The following is a 15,035-nucleotide window of genomic DNA, read 5'->3' as shown; positions in this document are numbered from 1 at the left end:
TAAGCTCCTGAAACAAGGCTGACCTAAAAATATCTATAACAGTTCAATAGTATGTTGTATATAGAAAATTCACACTGCTTTACATCGCCATCAGACCGCCCTTTCTTTTGGCACTACATTTTCTCAAACGTAGAACCTCCATATCCTTGCGCAGTTGCGCTAATGCGTAGGGATACCAAGGTTCTACGGTTGAGAAAATGTAGTGCCAAAAGAAAGGGCGGTCTGACGGCAATGTAAAGCAGCGTGAATTTTCTCTATACAACGTGCACTTGAACTGTTACAGATTTTTTTAGGTGAGCCTTGTTTTAGGTGCTAAAATTTTACTTTTTCTCTGGACCCACGTTCACTGCAGTACAAAGCTGAGCATTTGCGCTGGAGCGGCTCTCTCCTCCAAACTGAGGCTGCACTGATCGGTAATTAGAGTAGGTAACAGATCAACTACAGATGTGCACTTCATATTACCCCAATTCAAAAAACACAAACCATCCCTTTAATAACATCCATCTGTTCCTCTTGACTCGCTTGACACACGTACCTGTTTCAGTCATGTTATACCCAAAAAAATAAGCTCTGAAACTAGCTGAAATGAGTGGAAAATAATGTCTTCAGAGAGCTACTTTGGCGAGTGGACACTGCAAATGACAGTGGCCTTAAAGTATGTTACCATAGCAAGTGACGGAGTACACTGGACATAAGGAAGACACTTCGGGTGACAATTATACGGATAACTGTCACCTGAAGTGTCTCCCCCCCCCCACACACACACGCACAAACAAACATTTTCTCATCCATAGCTCAGAATGATATAATGGCGGAGCACATTTAATATAATAAATGATCATAAGTAAATTATTTTACTGGTTACTATCAAATACACATGTGATACTGGCATTTTCTTATGTCCTTGTGTTAACTTACTACCAAAACTCATTAGATAGCAATTGTCATGATTCCTGTTTGTGTTGTGTTCTGGTATCTGGTTTTTGGTTTCTTGTATTTGATTTGTATCATGTCCTGTGTTATGTTTTATTTTTCCATGCCCTCATGTGTCCTTTAAGTTTCCCTGTTTATTTCCCTTATTGAATTTCCATGCTCTCTTGTGTCTCTTGTCCTTTAAGTATCTCCTTGTTCTCCCCTCTGGCTCCCTCTGTCTGTCAGCCTTGTTCCCTCCTGGTCTGCTCCTCTGTGCTCCTCCCCTTCGTTATCACACTTGGCTTCCTTCCTCCTCTCTCTCCTCATGTGTTCCTTGTCTTGTAATCAGTGTCTGTGTACTTAGTCTGTGCATTTCCCTTCACTCCTCGTCCGGCCATTGTTTGTATTCTGTCTTTGGTTGTTCATGCTCCTGTGCATGCTCTTCCTGACTGGTATGTTTTGGATTTTTTTGCACTTTGCATTTTGATTTGAACTTTGCTATTTGGTTTGTACTTTGTCTTGCTTTCTTTTAGTTGCTACTTTGCCTTGCTGTTTTTGGTGGCTACGTTTCCTCTTGCCCCTGTTTTGTCTGCTTTTGTTTTTTGGACTCAGCTTTAAAATAAAGTTTGTTTTTTGTTCCCCTTTATCCTTGCCTCCCTTGTGTAACTGCGTTTGAGTCCACCTCCCCTTTCCACAGTTTTCCCCTTTAAACCCCCAACCTAAAAGCAATGTTGTATCTAGTGGCAGATTTTGCAGCAGGGTTTTAATTTCATTATATCAAAATGATTATAAGATCTATATATTTACACATTTTTAGTACTAGAATTTGTACCAGGAGCTTTCACTGTCCTGACGCCTGTCACGTTTTCTAATTTATTCAAGAGACACTTTTTTATAGAGTGTCTCTTGAGGAAATAGAGAAAGATTCAAATCTATTCCTGACTCCCCAGAATTTTCCACCCCTAGCTTCAGACTGTGCGTTCTTCTGTCTCTGCAGTGTCATCCTGCTGCTGGCCCTTCACCTCTGTCTCTTCACAATGATTGGCATGCTGCTGTTTGCTAAAACAGAGGTAAGGTCAGGTTTATGTGGTCGTACCCTGTTAAATACTGTACTGTACTGCTGACACTTGTGCGGACGTGTGTGTGTGTGTGTGTGTGTGTGTGTGTGTGTGTGTGTGTGTGTGTGTGTGTGTGTGTGTGTGTGTGTGTGAAATTATGTGTTTACATGTCTGTGGACTTGTAACGATATGTTTTTGTGGGGTAAAAGTGACTTTTGACCTCAAAATTCTGATCAGTTCAGCCTTGAGTCCCAAGTGGACATTTGCGCCAAATTTAAAGGTATTTCTGAGATATCACGTTCACAACGGGACGGAAGGGACCTTTTCAAGAATAAAGACAGATTGAAAAATGACACGATAAACAAGTCACAAACTGCGCTGTCACAGCATAAGGTTTCACAATGAAGTAGAAATGAAGTAGCTAATGTTTATTAGGGCCCGAGCAGGGAACCTGAAAGGACCCTATTGTTTTTCAAAGGATTCTTTGTTTGATTTTATTAGGGGCCGAGCAGGGAACCTGCAAGGACCCTATTGTTTTTGAAGCGATTCTTTATTAGGGCCCGAGCAGGGAATCCCTGCGAGAACCCTATTGTATCTGAAGGGATTCTTTATTAGGGCCCGAGCAGGGAACCCCTGCGAGGACCCTATTGTATTTGAAGGAATTCTTTATTTTTTTCTTCGGACGAAATGATCGCATTTTTGACTGCCTGAACATACCCCAAAACTCACCAAACTTGGAATGTAAGTCACACCTGGCGAAAAATTTTATAATCTATTGTCGTCCTGAATTTCCACCACTAGGTGGCGCTGTTATTAAGCACAGCGCGTTTTGGCTAATAAGTCCCATATACTTTGTCGCACATTCAAAAACCTTATATCCCCGCGTTCAGTGAAGTGGGCTGAGTCTCGTGGTATAGGCCACGCCCATTTCCGCCTACCGTTTTTTTTCGCTACGTCGCAAAATGTCGAAAACCTACTTTTTCGAACTCGTCCCAGGCGATTTCACCGATTTGCACGAGACTTGGCACACAGCATCTGTGGACCCTCCTGACAAAAAGTTATTAAAAGAATTTTGATAGGCCAAACAATACGCAAGTTATTACATAACAACTTCCTACAGATTTCCTGCCAAACAGGAAGTGTTGGATATCTCCACAACGGTGTGTCCAAATGACATGAAACTTAAGATTCTACTTTGGCATGACATATTGAGCATGGATCCAAAACTCTAGGCGATGACCACAAGGTGGCGCTCTTTAAATTCAAATAGTTTATATCTCCACATCGGTTGGGCAGATTGACACGAAACTTGGTATAGTCATTGCCACTACCCTCTTGAGGATATCTGACAAAGCACCTATCAATCGGCCACTTACACACCAAAAATGATGAATGATGAAAGGCCAAACAATACTCACGTTATTAAATAACAACTTCCTGCGGATTTCCTGCCAAACAGGAAGTGTTGGATATCTCCACAATGGTGTGTCCAAATGACATGAAACTTGAGATAGTACTTTGACACGAGTCCCTGAGGATGTGTCCAAAAGTTTAGGCGATGACCACAAGGTGGCGCTCTTTAAACTCTAATAGTTTATATCTCCACAGCGGTTGGGCGGATTGACACCAAACTTGGTATAGTCATTGCCACTGCCCTCTTGAGTATATCTGAGAAAGGACTTATCAATCGGCCACTAGGTGGCGCTCTGGTGCCAGTTTAATTTTATTTTTGGCCTTGTGACCACACCATAACACTTATGGGAGTGAAATTCATAGAGGTGGTATAGACTGGCCCCTGCAACTTACACACCAAAAATGACCAGCAGGTGGCGCTATTTTCCACTTGAAGAGTTTGTGGCCCATAACTCACACATAATGTGTCACACATAATGTGTCACACATTGATAAACCTTATATCTCCATGTTCCCTGCATCCAGCTGAATTATTTGGTGTAGGCCACGCCCACTTTCGCACTAACTTTCAGTTCGCAAAATTGCGACAAATGCAAAACCTACTTTTTCAAACTCCTCCTAGGCCATTTGACCAATTTGCATTACATTTTGCGTGAAGCATCTATGGACCCTCCCGACAAAAAGTTATTAAAAGAATTTTGACAGTCCATAAAACAGCCAAAATATAAAACAACAAATTCCTGCAAATTGTCTAGAAAGCAGACAATCATGTACATCTTAACAAAATACTTTCTGATTATCATTTAAATGTTGAAAATTGTGTGCAATGGACTGATGAGGCTTTGTGTAAAATTTGGTGCAGATCGGCCAATAGGTGGCGATCTGGTCGCAGTCTAATTAGTTTGAATGGAAAGTAAATGGGAAAATCTTAAAATCCTCTTCAAAACTCATCGCCTTTCAACCTCTTGTCGTGCTTCTTGCTTTGAGCTACAGATACTATTTCACATTTTAAAGAGTCAGAAGACCTTGAACTATTGGGCATGTATTCAGTTTCTAACAATCTTTAACGGTTTTCAAATCATCACAGTTTTAGTTTCAAGGATTTTTTAGGCTATCTTGTGATTTTATAATGGGTGTGTATTGCGTGAGCTAGAGTGCCTGACATCATCGCTACAGTGTAGAGCAGCTGGAAGAACTGGAGAAAAATTTCTCTTCAGCTACTGGACGCTGATACTTTCAGCTTCTTCCCGAAACTATTTCTTTGCATTATGCCTCATGTGGACATTTTCGTCAGCCAGCTCCAGAAGCGGACCATCAACTCAGTCTTTGTCTGGGGAATCATGCAGCAGTACACGCACTATTTTTGACTTCAGCGTACATTACTTCATACCAGCGGGAGCAGGCCACCAAATTATACAGAAACACCTTCTTCGAGGCGTTGCGTGCGGAAGCCCTGACGGCAGCATGCACCGAGGTGCGTGGACTGCGAGGACCCGACCAACGCTGCTCGCAGCTTTAATTTCTTTTTTTTTTCTTTTTTTTTTTCTTCGGACGAAATGATTGCATTTTTGACTACCTGAACATACCCCAAAACTCACCAAACTTGGAATATAAGTCCCACCCGGCGAAAAATGTTATAATCTATTGTCGTCCTGAATTTCCACCACTAGGTGGCGCTGTTATTAAGCACAGCGCGTTTTGGCTAATAACTCCCATATACTTTGTCGCACATTCAAAAACCTTATATCCACGCGTTCAGTGAAGTGGGCTGAGTCTCGTGGTATAGGCCCATTTCCGCCTCCGTTTTTTTTCGCTACGTCGCAAAATGTCAAAAACCTACTTTTTCGAACTCCTCCCAGGCGATTTCACCGATTCGCACGAAACTTGGCACACAGCATCTGTGGACCCTCCTGACAAAAAGTTGTTAAAAGAATTTTGATAGGCCAAACAATACTCACGTTATTAAATAACAACTTCCTGCAGATTTCCTGCCAAACAGGAAGTGTTGGATATCTCCACAACGGTGTGGCCAAATGACATGGAACTTAAGATTATACTTTGACATGACTTAATGAGCATGTGTCCAAAAGTCTAGGCGATGACCACAAGGTGGCGCTCTTTAAATTCATATAGTTTATATCTCCACATCGCTTGGGCGGATTGACACGAAACTTGGTATAGTCATTGCCACTGCCCCCTTGAAGATATCTGACAAAGGACTTATCAATCGGCCACTAGGTGGCGCTCTGGTGCCAGTTTAATTTTAGATTTGGCCCTGTGCCCACACCATAACACTTATGGGAATGAAATTCATAGACGTGGTATAGAATAGCCCCTGCAACTTACCTACCAAAAATGACCAGCAGGTGGCGCTATTTTCCAAGTGAAAGCATTTTTGACCCATAAGGCACACACATTGTGTCACACATTATTAAACCTTACATCTACATGTTCGCTCAATTCAGCTGAATTGTTTGATGTAGGCCACGCCCACTTTCGAGCTAAGTTTCAGTTCGCAAAATTGAGACAAATGCAAAACCTACTTTTTCGAACTCGTCCCAGGTAATTTAACCGATTTGCACAAAACTTGGCATACAGCATCTGTGGACCCTCCTGACAAGAAGTTATTAAAAGAATTTTGATAGGCCAAACAATACTCAAGTTATTAAATTACAAATTCCTGCAGATTTCCGTCCGAACAGGAAGTGTTGGATATCTCCACAATGGTGCGTCCAAATGACATGAAACTTAAGATAATACTTTGACCCGAGTTCCTGAGGATCTCTCCAAGAGTTTAGGCGATGACCACAAGGTGGCGCTCTTTAAATTCAAATAGTTTATATTTCCACATCAGTTGGGCGGATTGACACGAAACTTGGTATAATCATTGCCACTCCCGTCTTGACGATATCTGACAAAGGACTTATCAATAGGCCACTAGGTGGCGCTCTGGTGCCAGTTTAATTTTAGATTTGGCCCTGTGCCCACACCATAACACTTATGGAAATGAAAATCATAGGCATGGTATAGACTAGCCCCTGCAACTTACATACCAAAAATGACCAGCAAGTGGCGCTATTTTCTACTTGAAAGTGTTTTTGGCCCATAACTCACACATATTGTGTCACACATTGGTAAACCTTATATCTACATGTTCCTTGCATTAAGATTTTCCATCCATGTAATGTAGATGATAGCAGAGGCAGTCAGGTCAGGCTGCTGCTGGCTCTGGTAGTTAGTCTGCAGATAACGTCAGCGGCAGTGCAGCAAGGAGGACCTCGTTTAGCCTCCAGCCAATAGCCACTTGACTTGTAGACTCATTTTACTCATTTGATTGTTGTTCATTTGTTTATTGAGGACTTATTTGAATATTGTTTACTCTCAGCAGTGAGTAATTTTTATTTATATTAATAAACCTGGGATTTATTTTAATAAACCAGGTTTCCTTTACTTGGTTTTGAGCCTATTTGGGAATCGATAAGAGAATTGATAAAATGCTGCCCTCAGGACTTGTTCAAGCAACACCTTCCGCTGAGGAAGTCATTCCTTTATAATTAGGTGGCCTGCTATTCCTGGTATGAAATAATGTACACTAAAGTCCGAAAAATTGTGTAAACTGCCGCACAAAATTAACATTACGGCTTATGGGGGAGCTGCTGGAGTGCTCGTCGCTCTAGGACTTCTACAGCCAAAAGTGTAAGTCCTACATCTGAAATAAGACCATCAGCTGAAAGCCAGTAAGATGTCCTACATTTCTATGTATATAGTGTCTATGTGAAGTAAAAGATGTGGCATCCAAATCAAGCTAAAGAGAATTTTTTCTCCAGTTCTTTCAGCTGCTCTACACTCTAGTGATGATGTCATGCACTCTAGCTCATGCAACACACACCCATTATTAAATCAGAGGACGAGCTAAAAATCCTTAAAACTAAAACTGTGATAATTTCAAGACCGTAAAAATGTATTATATTTTTTTTTTAAAAAAAAGCCTGAATACATTCCCAATAGTTCAAGGTCTTCTGACTCTTTACAATGTCGAATGGTGTCTGTAGCTTAAAGTATGAAGCAAAAGAAGAGGTTGAAAGTCGATGAATTTTGAAGAGGATTTGAAGATTTTCCCATTTACTTTCCATTCACACTAATTAGACTGCGACCAGATCGCCAGATATTGGCCAATTTGAACCAAATTTTACACAAAGTCTCATCAGTCCATGGACCACGATTATGAGCATTTACGTAATAATCAGACAGTATTTCGTAAAGATATGCCTGTTTTCAACACAATGTGCAGGAATTTGTAGTTTTATGTTTTGTGCGTTTTATTGACTATCAAAATTCTTTTGATAACTTTGTCAAGAGGGCCCACAGATGCTTTATGTAAATGTTGGTGCAAATTGGTCAAATCGTCTAGGAGGAGTTTGAAAAAGTAGGTTTTTCATTTGTCGTGATTTTGCGAATGGTAGGTTATGGCAAAGTGGGCGTGGCCTACACCACACAACTCAGCTCAATTGAGGGAACAAGTAGATATAAGGTTTAACAATGTGTGACACATGTGGAATTTATGGTCCAAAAACGCTTTCATGTGGAAAATAGTGCCACCTGCTGGTCAGTTTTGGTGTGTGAGTTACAGGGGCCATTCATTCATCTGCAGGAAGTTGTTATTTAATAACTTGAGTATTGTTTGGCCTATCAGAATTCTTTTACTAACTTTTTGTCAGAAGGGTCCACAAATGCTGTGTGCCAAGTTTCGTGCAAATCGGTGAAATCGCCTGGAAGGAGTTTGAAAAAGTTGGTTTTCGACATTTTGCAAAGTAGCAAAAAACAGCGGCAGGCGAAAATGGGCGTGGCCTATATCACAAGATTCATCTTAACTCAGTGAAAGCGTGGATATAAGGTTCTTTAATCTCACAAAATATGTGTGAGTTGTAAACCAAAACACACTTTCCTTGATTATGGCACCACGTAGTGGTCGAAATTGAGGACGGCAATAGATAATGAAATTTTGGGGCATGTTCAGGCAAAATGCCATCATTTGGGACGAAAAAGTGATCTTTCGAAAAACAATAGGGACCCTGCAGGTCGAGACCTTCTCGGGCCCTAATAACCATAGAATTTTTTTTAAAGAATATATACTAAGAACATTGTGTGAAATGTATAAGTTCAACTTTGCCTCTCCTCTTCTCTGGTAATCTTCCCACTCTTTGTTTCTGTTCAGGATCCAAAGAAGAATGAGGAGTGGAGGTTACATTTCAGAACTATGCCTGATTCACTCACCTCTCTGTTAGTGCTGCTCACAACAGCTAACAACCCTGATGGTACACAATCTGTCACATGATAAAAGTCTGTCAATTACTGTTAATTGTGTTTGTGGTAGTGTGTTAATCTTTTTCAACATTTCTTCTGTCCTGTCACAGTGATGATCCCGGCCTACTCCCTACACAGAGCCTATTCCATTTTCTTTGTTGCCTTCAGTGTTATTGGTAAGCAGTGACAGTATTAGTCGGTGTCATTGCAGCATAGGATGATAGATTAAGTTGCCATTAAAGTCACATAAATGTGTTGCAGTGTTTGAGAGGAAATTTGTTTTGCTTCCTGGCAGGAACCTACTGTCTGATGAACTTACTGACAGCCATCATCTATAACCAGTTCAGGGGATATTTACTGGTGAGTCATATGCACAGTAATGACAACATGCTCCTGAGCATTTCGTGAGGAGAGGGGTATGAGGAAATTCAACGATCATTATGACCACCTGCCTAATAGTGTGTTGGTCCCCCTTTTGATGCCCAACAGCCCTGACCGTTGAGGCATGAACTCCACTAGACTCCTGAAGGTGTGCTGCAGTATCTGGCACCAAGATGTTAGCAGCAGATCCTTTAAGTCCTGTAAGTTGCGAGGTCGGGCCTCCATGGATCGGACGGTTTGTCCAGCACATCCCACAGATGCTTGATTGGATAGAGATCTGGGAAATTTGGAGGCCAAGTCAACACCTCATAGCTTTTGCTTTGTGGCACCAGCCACCAGGGAATATTGCTTACATGAAATGGTGTACATAGTCTGCAACAATGCTTAGGTAGGTGGTACATATCAAAGTAACATCCACATGGATAGCAGGACCCAAGGTCAGAACATTGCCCAAAGCATCAAATCTGCCTGCTTGCCTTCTTCCCATAATGCTTCCTGGTGCCATGTGTCTCCCAGGTAAGTGACACACACACACCTGGCCATCCACATGACGTAAAAGAAAACATGATTCATCAGACCAGGCCACCTTCTTCCATTGCTCCATGATCCAGTTCTGATGCTCACGTGCCCATTGATAGTGCTTTCAGCGGTTGACAGGGGTAGGAATAGGCACCCTGACTCGTCTGCAGCCCCATACGCAACAAACTGCAATGCACTTTGTATTTTGACACCTTTCTATCAGAAGCAGCATTAACTTCATTTTGAGAAACAGTAGCTTGTCTGTTGGATCGGACTATACGGGCCAGCCGTCGCTCCCCACATGCATCAGTGAGCTTTGAACATGTCCCTGTCACTGGTTCACCACTGTTCCTTCCTTGGACCACTTTTGATAGATACTGACCGCTGCAGACCGGGAACACCCCACAAGAGCTGCAGTTTTGGAGATGCTCTGACCCAGTCGTCTAGCCATCAAAATTTGGCCCTTGTCAAACTTGCCCAAATCCTTACGCTTGCCCATTTTTCCTGCTTCTAACACATCAACTTTGAGGACAGCTAGTCCTAACCACCTATCAGTGGTAATGTTATGCCTGATCGGTATATGTTTTAAGACAAATGAGACGTTCTGTCCTTTGAAGTGCCAGGTTAACCTATAGACTTTACATTGTGATGATGTCAGAGATTTTTAAATAGATTGCTGTGGCTCATGGAGAGCTTAAAATAGATATAAAAACTCCATCAAACAATAGAGACATTCATAACTGACCTCGTTGGTGGTTTGAGGTGTCCTGTCAACAGTTTCTACAGATGTCCAGTAGCCACTGGCAAAATTCAACATAAGGCTGTGTGATGCTGCCGTATCCAGGTCTAAAACTTTGATTCATGTTTTACTAGCAGATCATAATCTCTCAAACAATGCTGCTGTGCGGATGCATAGCTCCATCACACTGCACATCAACCATTCTTTACTGTTCAAAAAAGTCTACAGTCTGAATCTCTCTGTTCATGTCCTGGTCCAGATGTCGGTCCAAACGTCCATCATCAGGAGACGATTGGGGATCAGAGCTGCTTTCCAAGTCCTCACCTGCCAGGCAGCTCAACAGGCTGCTGAGTAAGATACCACACACACAGATGTAGCAGCCCCATTGTGTAATATTTTCAAAATTCAAGATTACAGTGGATTCAAATCTCCTCTGCACAGGGTGGGGAAACTGACTCCTAGTTAATGAGTGAAAACAGCTTGCGGCATTTCCCTCCCAACCAGTCATGGAGTGACAACTAGGGATGGGTATCAATAAAAAAACTTTAGATAGCGGCACCAATACAGAGCCCTTCACTTCAATAACGGTTTCTGAACGATACTTTTTTTGATACCAATTGTATAAGATCAGTTTTAACAAAAAGAAAATGACATAACACATTACAGTACAAATATTGAGTTTTACTTCAGCTTTCAGCTTTGGTATTTGGAGTCCGGTGCTGGATATTTTGAAACAGGCTTTTTGGGCTCTGTAACGTCCACAGGTGGACTTAAATGCTGAGAAGAGGATGGCTGTGTTCCGCTCTTCTTGCAGTCAAACACAGAGCAACTTTCTGTTCTTGAATTGATTCCATGCATGGTCAGGCGCTTCATCAAATTAGTCGTGTTGCCGGCTTTAGCAACAATGACTTTTTTGGATATATTGCATCGCGCACGATTGGCATAAGTCTTGCTAAAATGGAGCCACGCTTTTGACCTCGGTGGCATTTTTAACCGGTTAGACAACACACACAACTTGTTGACAACACAGATACACATGATCCCCGTCTGTGGGCATAACCACAAAACGTCTCTGGTAAGCACGTATATATTTTTCCTGCTTGCCGCAATCACATGTAATGTTATAGCCAATCACCGGCAGCATTATCAGATCTTGATCATGTGATTAACCTCGGGGGACCAAAATTTGGCACCAAATGACAGTGCCTATTTTGATACTTCTAGTACTACCAAAGCATTTCAATCAGTGCCATAAAAGAACCTAAGTTAGGTACCCAGCCCTAGTGATGAGTCGCTTTTGTGAAGGCTTAAAAGAGGTGGGGAATGGCACCCAGGTGGCTCTCACTCTCGTTCTGAATCTGTCCCTGACTCAATGCAAACCTCATCCCATTAGCTTGCTAGCCAGACACTCTGGTTTGTTTAGGCCCGTAATTATGATTTCTTGGCTGCCCCATTTCATTCTAGTGAGGGTAACAAGGGAAAAAATTGTGCAAGTGTTGCTTGCCTTGCAAATAGCCGGACGCCTAGCAGGTTTTCTCATGTTAGTAGTTGACATTGGTCATTCCCTCTAGATGTACCCATTTCTTGTTTATATTTTTATGTAGGTTAGGGCTGGTTTGTAAGCACAAGTACTGCCAGTACTGCCACACAGACACACAAACACAAACATGATAAATTAACTGACTCTCAAAAACATGCACTTGTCTTTATTACTAGGTGTAATTATTTGCATTTCATTGAAGGAACAATAAGGTCTAAAAGTCAGTGTTGATTAGCTTTATCAGCCCATTATGAGAGGTTGTGATGAATATGAAGAGTTGAACTATTATGTTACAGCATTATAAAATGCTCCTATAATCTTTTAAAAAATCCTTAATCCTTTCCTCCAAAGAGTAACTTATAGTGGAGTGAAAGGTTTTAACTGATATTTTACAACTTTGAATACATTGAATTTGAATGAATTTTTGAATGATTTTTTTTCCTCTTTGTTTGTTATTTTTGAAAGGATCACCTCAAGCTAATTTTCACACAGATTTCGTTTTCAAACATTTTTAAAAAGTGTGTTCAATGTGCTGAAAGCCAACACAAGTAGTATTTCACTAATCTAAATAAGAGGAAGATGAAGAGAGTTGTATTAATTTCTCTGTCAGGGAGCATGTGCTTCTTGATTCAGTACTGAGGGTGATGTCCAGGGTCCAGATGAAGAGCTACTACAGAGCTGCCATCACTACGGTCAGTGCCAACCTCACACACACACACACACACACACACACACACACACACACACACACACACACACACACACACACACATACGCATACTTACTCAACCACTCAAACTGCCTTAGTCACCAAATACAATGCCAATTATGCTTTCTTTTATTCTAGATTAACCTAGAGGATTTGCTCTATACAGTGGTCAGATGCTCTTGAACTAGATCCTTGGATATAACTGCTCAAGGTTTTGTGATTATCTGTATTTTTTAAAATCTTTTATCTTTTTATGACTTTTTCACTATCTTATTATCCCTAATGCATATGCTCATCGCAAATTGGCATGGCGGGTTCAGGGCCCAGGTGTTAAGGGCTCTGCTCAGAACATCACTGGTGCCCATCTACAGAGCATCACTGATACTGGTGAAGTGAGATGTCTGCACAGGGCCCAAAAATACTAAAAGACAGCACCCACGCAACCACAGTCTGTTCACCCTGCTGTCCTCTGACAACAGATACAGAAGTATCTGCTGCCATACCACCAGACAACAGAGCAGCTTCATTGCTCAGGTAGTGAGACTCCCCAATTGAGCCACACCTGCTAATACTGCTCTGCGTCTCTTGTCTGTGGAAATAGGCAAATGTCTGCTGACATGTTCACTATATTAACTTCATCAGGTTATATGACAGTGTAGTTCATTCAATCATTCACCGGTGCAGTTCTTATTTATAGGTAGACAGTAACTCGACAGCTATTTTAGATACTGTCTTTGAGTGGGTTACTTAAGGAGTATTTTTAAAGATGTATGTTTTGGTTCCACCTTGACTTTTTCCTTATTACCATCATGACTTCAGGAGGCACAGCAATACGCAGATGTGGGCTACATGGATAGAGAACAGTTCAGGAAAATATTTGATGAACTTGATAAAGATCGCATTAAGGAGGTAGAGTTTAGCCAATGGGCTCTTCTGCTTCAAATATTCCGTTATCATTGCATGTCGCATATATTTCATATCTCTAACTGTGTGTGTTCTGCCTAGCACCCTCCCTTGCCTCAGTACAACTCTCCAGTTCTGCAGAGACTCCAGGTAGTCTTCAGTCACTACTATCTCACCATACTGGGTAATGCCGTGGCACTGGCCAATGTCATGTGCATATGTGTAAGTTGCACACACACACGCATATGCATTCATATATGTATGTATGTATGTATATACTTACTGTACACCATTACGCAATACTGAGTTGATAACCAAATGGCAATCCTGCCTTTTTATGTGTTTTAGACCATCCTGGTGTTGAACTCTGAAAAGTCCATAGCAGAGAGAGACAACTACATCATGGAGGTGAACACAGTCATAAAATGTTTGAATGTTCATGGCTCACAGGGGATGATTGCTAATCCTTGTTATAAAGCGCCTGACCTCTCCTCTACCTAGGGTGACCAGATGTTGAAATGGGGGAAAAAGACCATAAAAGTGTGCACATGGGAAAAATAATCCCTTGTTACACATGGAACATGATGAAAGACTGTATCTAAACCAAAATCATCTCTCCCTCTGCCTAACCAAGTATTATTGTTGACCTCATCAAACTGCGTCAACGGCAAAATTAAAAAAAAAAAAAAAAAAAAAAAAAACAATGGGGGAAAATAATGACGTGAATTTAGAGAGAAATAACAAATTAACTGTATGAACACTTGGGGATACAAACCCACCTCTCTCGGGTGAGTGTCCCATAATTAAAGCATTCAGCCACAATGGCTTCCACAACCATTTACATTAATTGCATGTTTTTTTTAGAAAAAAAAAAAAAAGACTTCCTGGCTGGGCTTTTTCCTGTCTAGCTTTCCCTAGCTGGTTGACCCTGGCACCCTCTAGCCAACAAAACCATCAGTAGGTCATTTGTGTCCAGCAAACAGGTCATCTAGGTTGAAATAAAAATTTCCACCCTGTTGAAATTGTGAACATCATGTGCTTCACAAACAGTGTTGCCACAGTTACCTTGAAAAAGTAATCTGATTACTGAGTACTCTACTTTAGTACTCTACTTTAGTACATTAGTTACTTTACTGATTACTTGTTTTTAAAAGTGACTAAGTTAGATTACATGTTACTTTATTAGTTACATTTAGCAGCTGCCGACAACACCCCTGCAACATAAAAATGACAACCGGTTTTGCCAGTTCTCACTTTATTGGAAGTGGATTTTTAATAGTATTGATATTTGTAGGGATCTTGTGTATTATGAGGCCCTGCTGGAAAAACAGCATAGACCAGCATAGCTGGTGACCAGCAAAACCAGCATATCTTGTGTTTTGGTGCTGGTATGCTGGTGACCAGCATGGGATAGTGGTCACCAGCATGGGATGTGTCTACAACTTATTTCATATTGCAGAGTATGAGGAGGAGTGAAGTTGGCTGTAAAAGGCTAATACAGCACACAGAGTCAGTGAGGTTGTCACAGTACACAAGGTTTATTGAACACAAGCTTCA

At 41.3% G+C, this 15,035-nt stretch overlaps 1 protein-coding gene across 4 annotated transcripts in view; it reads left to right on the top strand.

Annotated features, from left to right (window-relative positions):
* tpcn2 (two pore segment channel 2) overlaps positions 1 to 15,035 on the top strand; it is a 75,460-nt gene that overhangs the window by 23,140 nt on the left and 37,285 nt on the right. For 3 of the 4 annotated variants that reach the window (XM_037096688.1, XM_037096687.1, XM_037096691.1), the window contains 9 exons: positions 1,910 to 1,982; positions 8,599 to 8,698; positions 8,798 to 8,863; positions 8,983 to 9,047; positions 10,586 to 10,677; positions 12,477 to 12,558; positions 13,395 to 13,484; positions 13,581 to 13,700; positions 13,827 to 13,886. In XM_037096688.1, the coding sequence (XP_036952583.1) occupies positions 1,910 to 1,982; positions 8,599 to 8,698; positions 8,798 to 8,863; positions 8,983 to 9,047; positions 10,586 to 10,677; positions 12,477 to 12,558; positions 13,395 to 13,484; positions 13,581 to 13,700; positions 13,827 to 13,886 (748 nt within the window). The remainder of the gene's footprint in view (positions 1 to 1,909; positions 1,983 to 8,598; positions 8,699 to 8,797; positions 8,864 to 8,982; positions 9,048 to 10,585; positions 10,678 to 12,476; positions 12,559 to 13,394; positions 13,485 to 13,580; positions 13,701 to 13,826; positions 13,887 to 15,035) is intronic. The other variant, XM_037096690.1, reaches the window with a different exon arrangement.

Source organism: Acanthopagrus latus, chromosome 4 (genome assembly GCF_904848185.1).
Source record: "Acanthopagrus latus isolate v.2019 chromosome 4, fAcaLat1.1, whole genome shotgun sequence".
NCBI lineage: Eukaryota > Metazoa > Chordata > Actinopteri > Spariformes > Sparidae > Acanthopagrus > Acanthopagrus latus.
The sequence above is the reverse complement of the archived record's forward strand: the minus strand, read 5'-3'. Positions and strand labels throughout refer to the sequence as shown.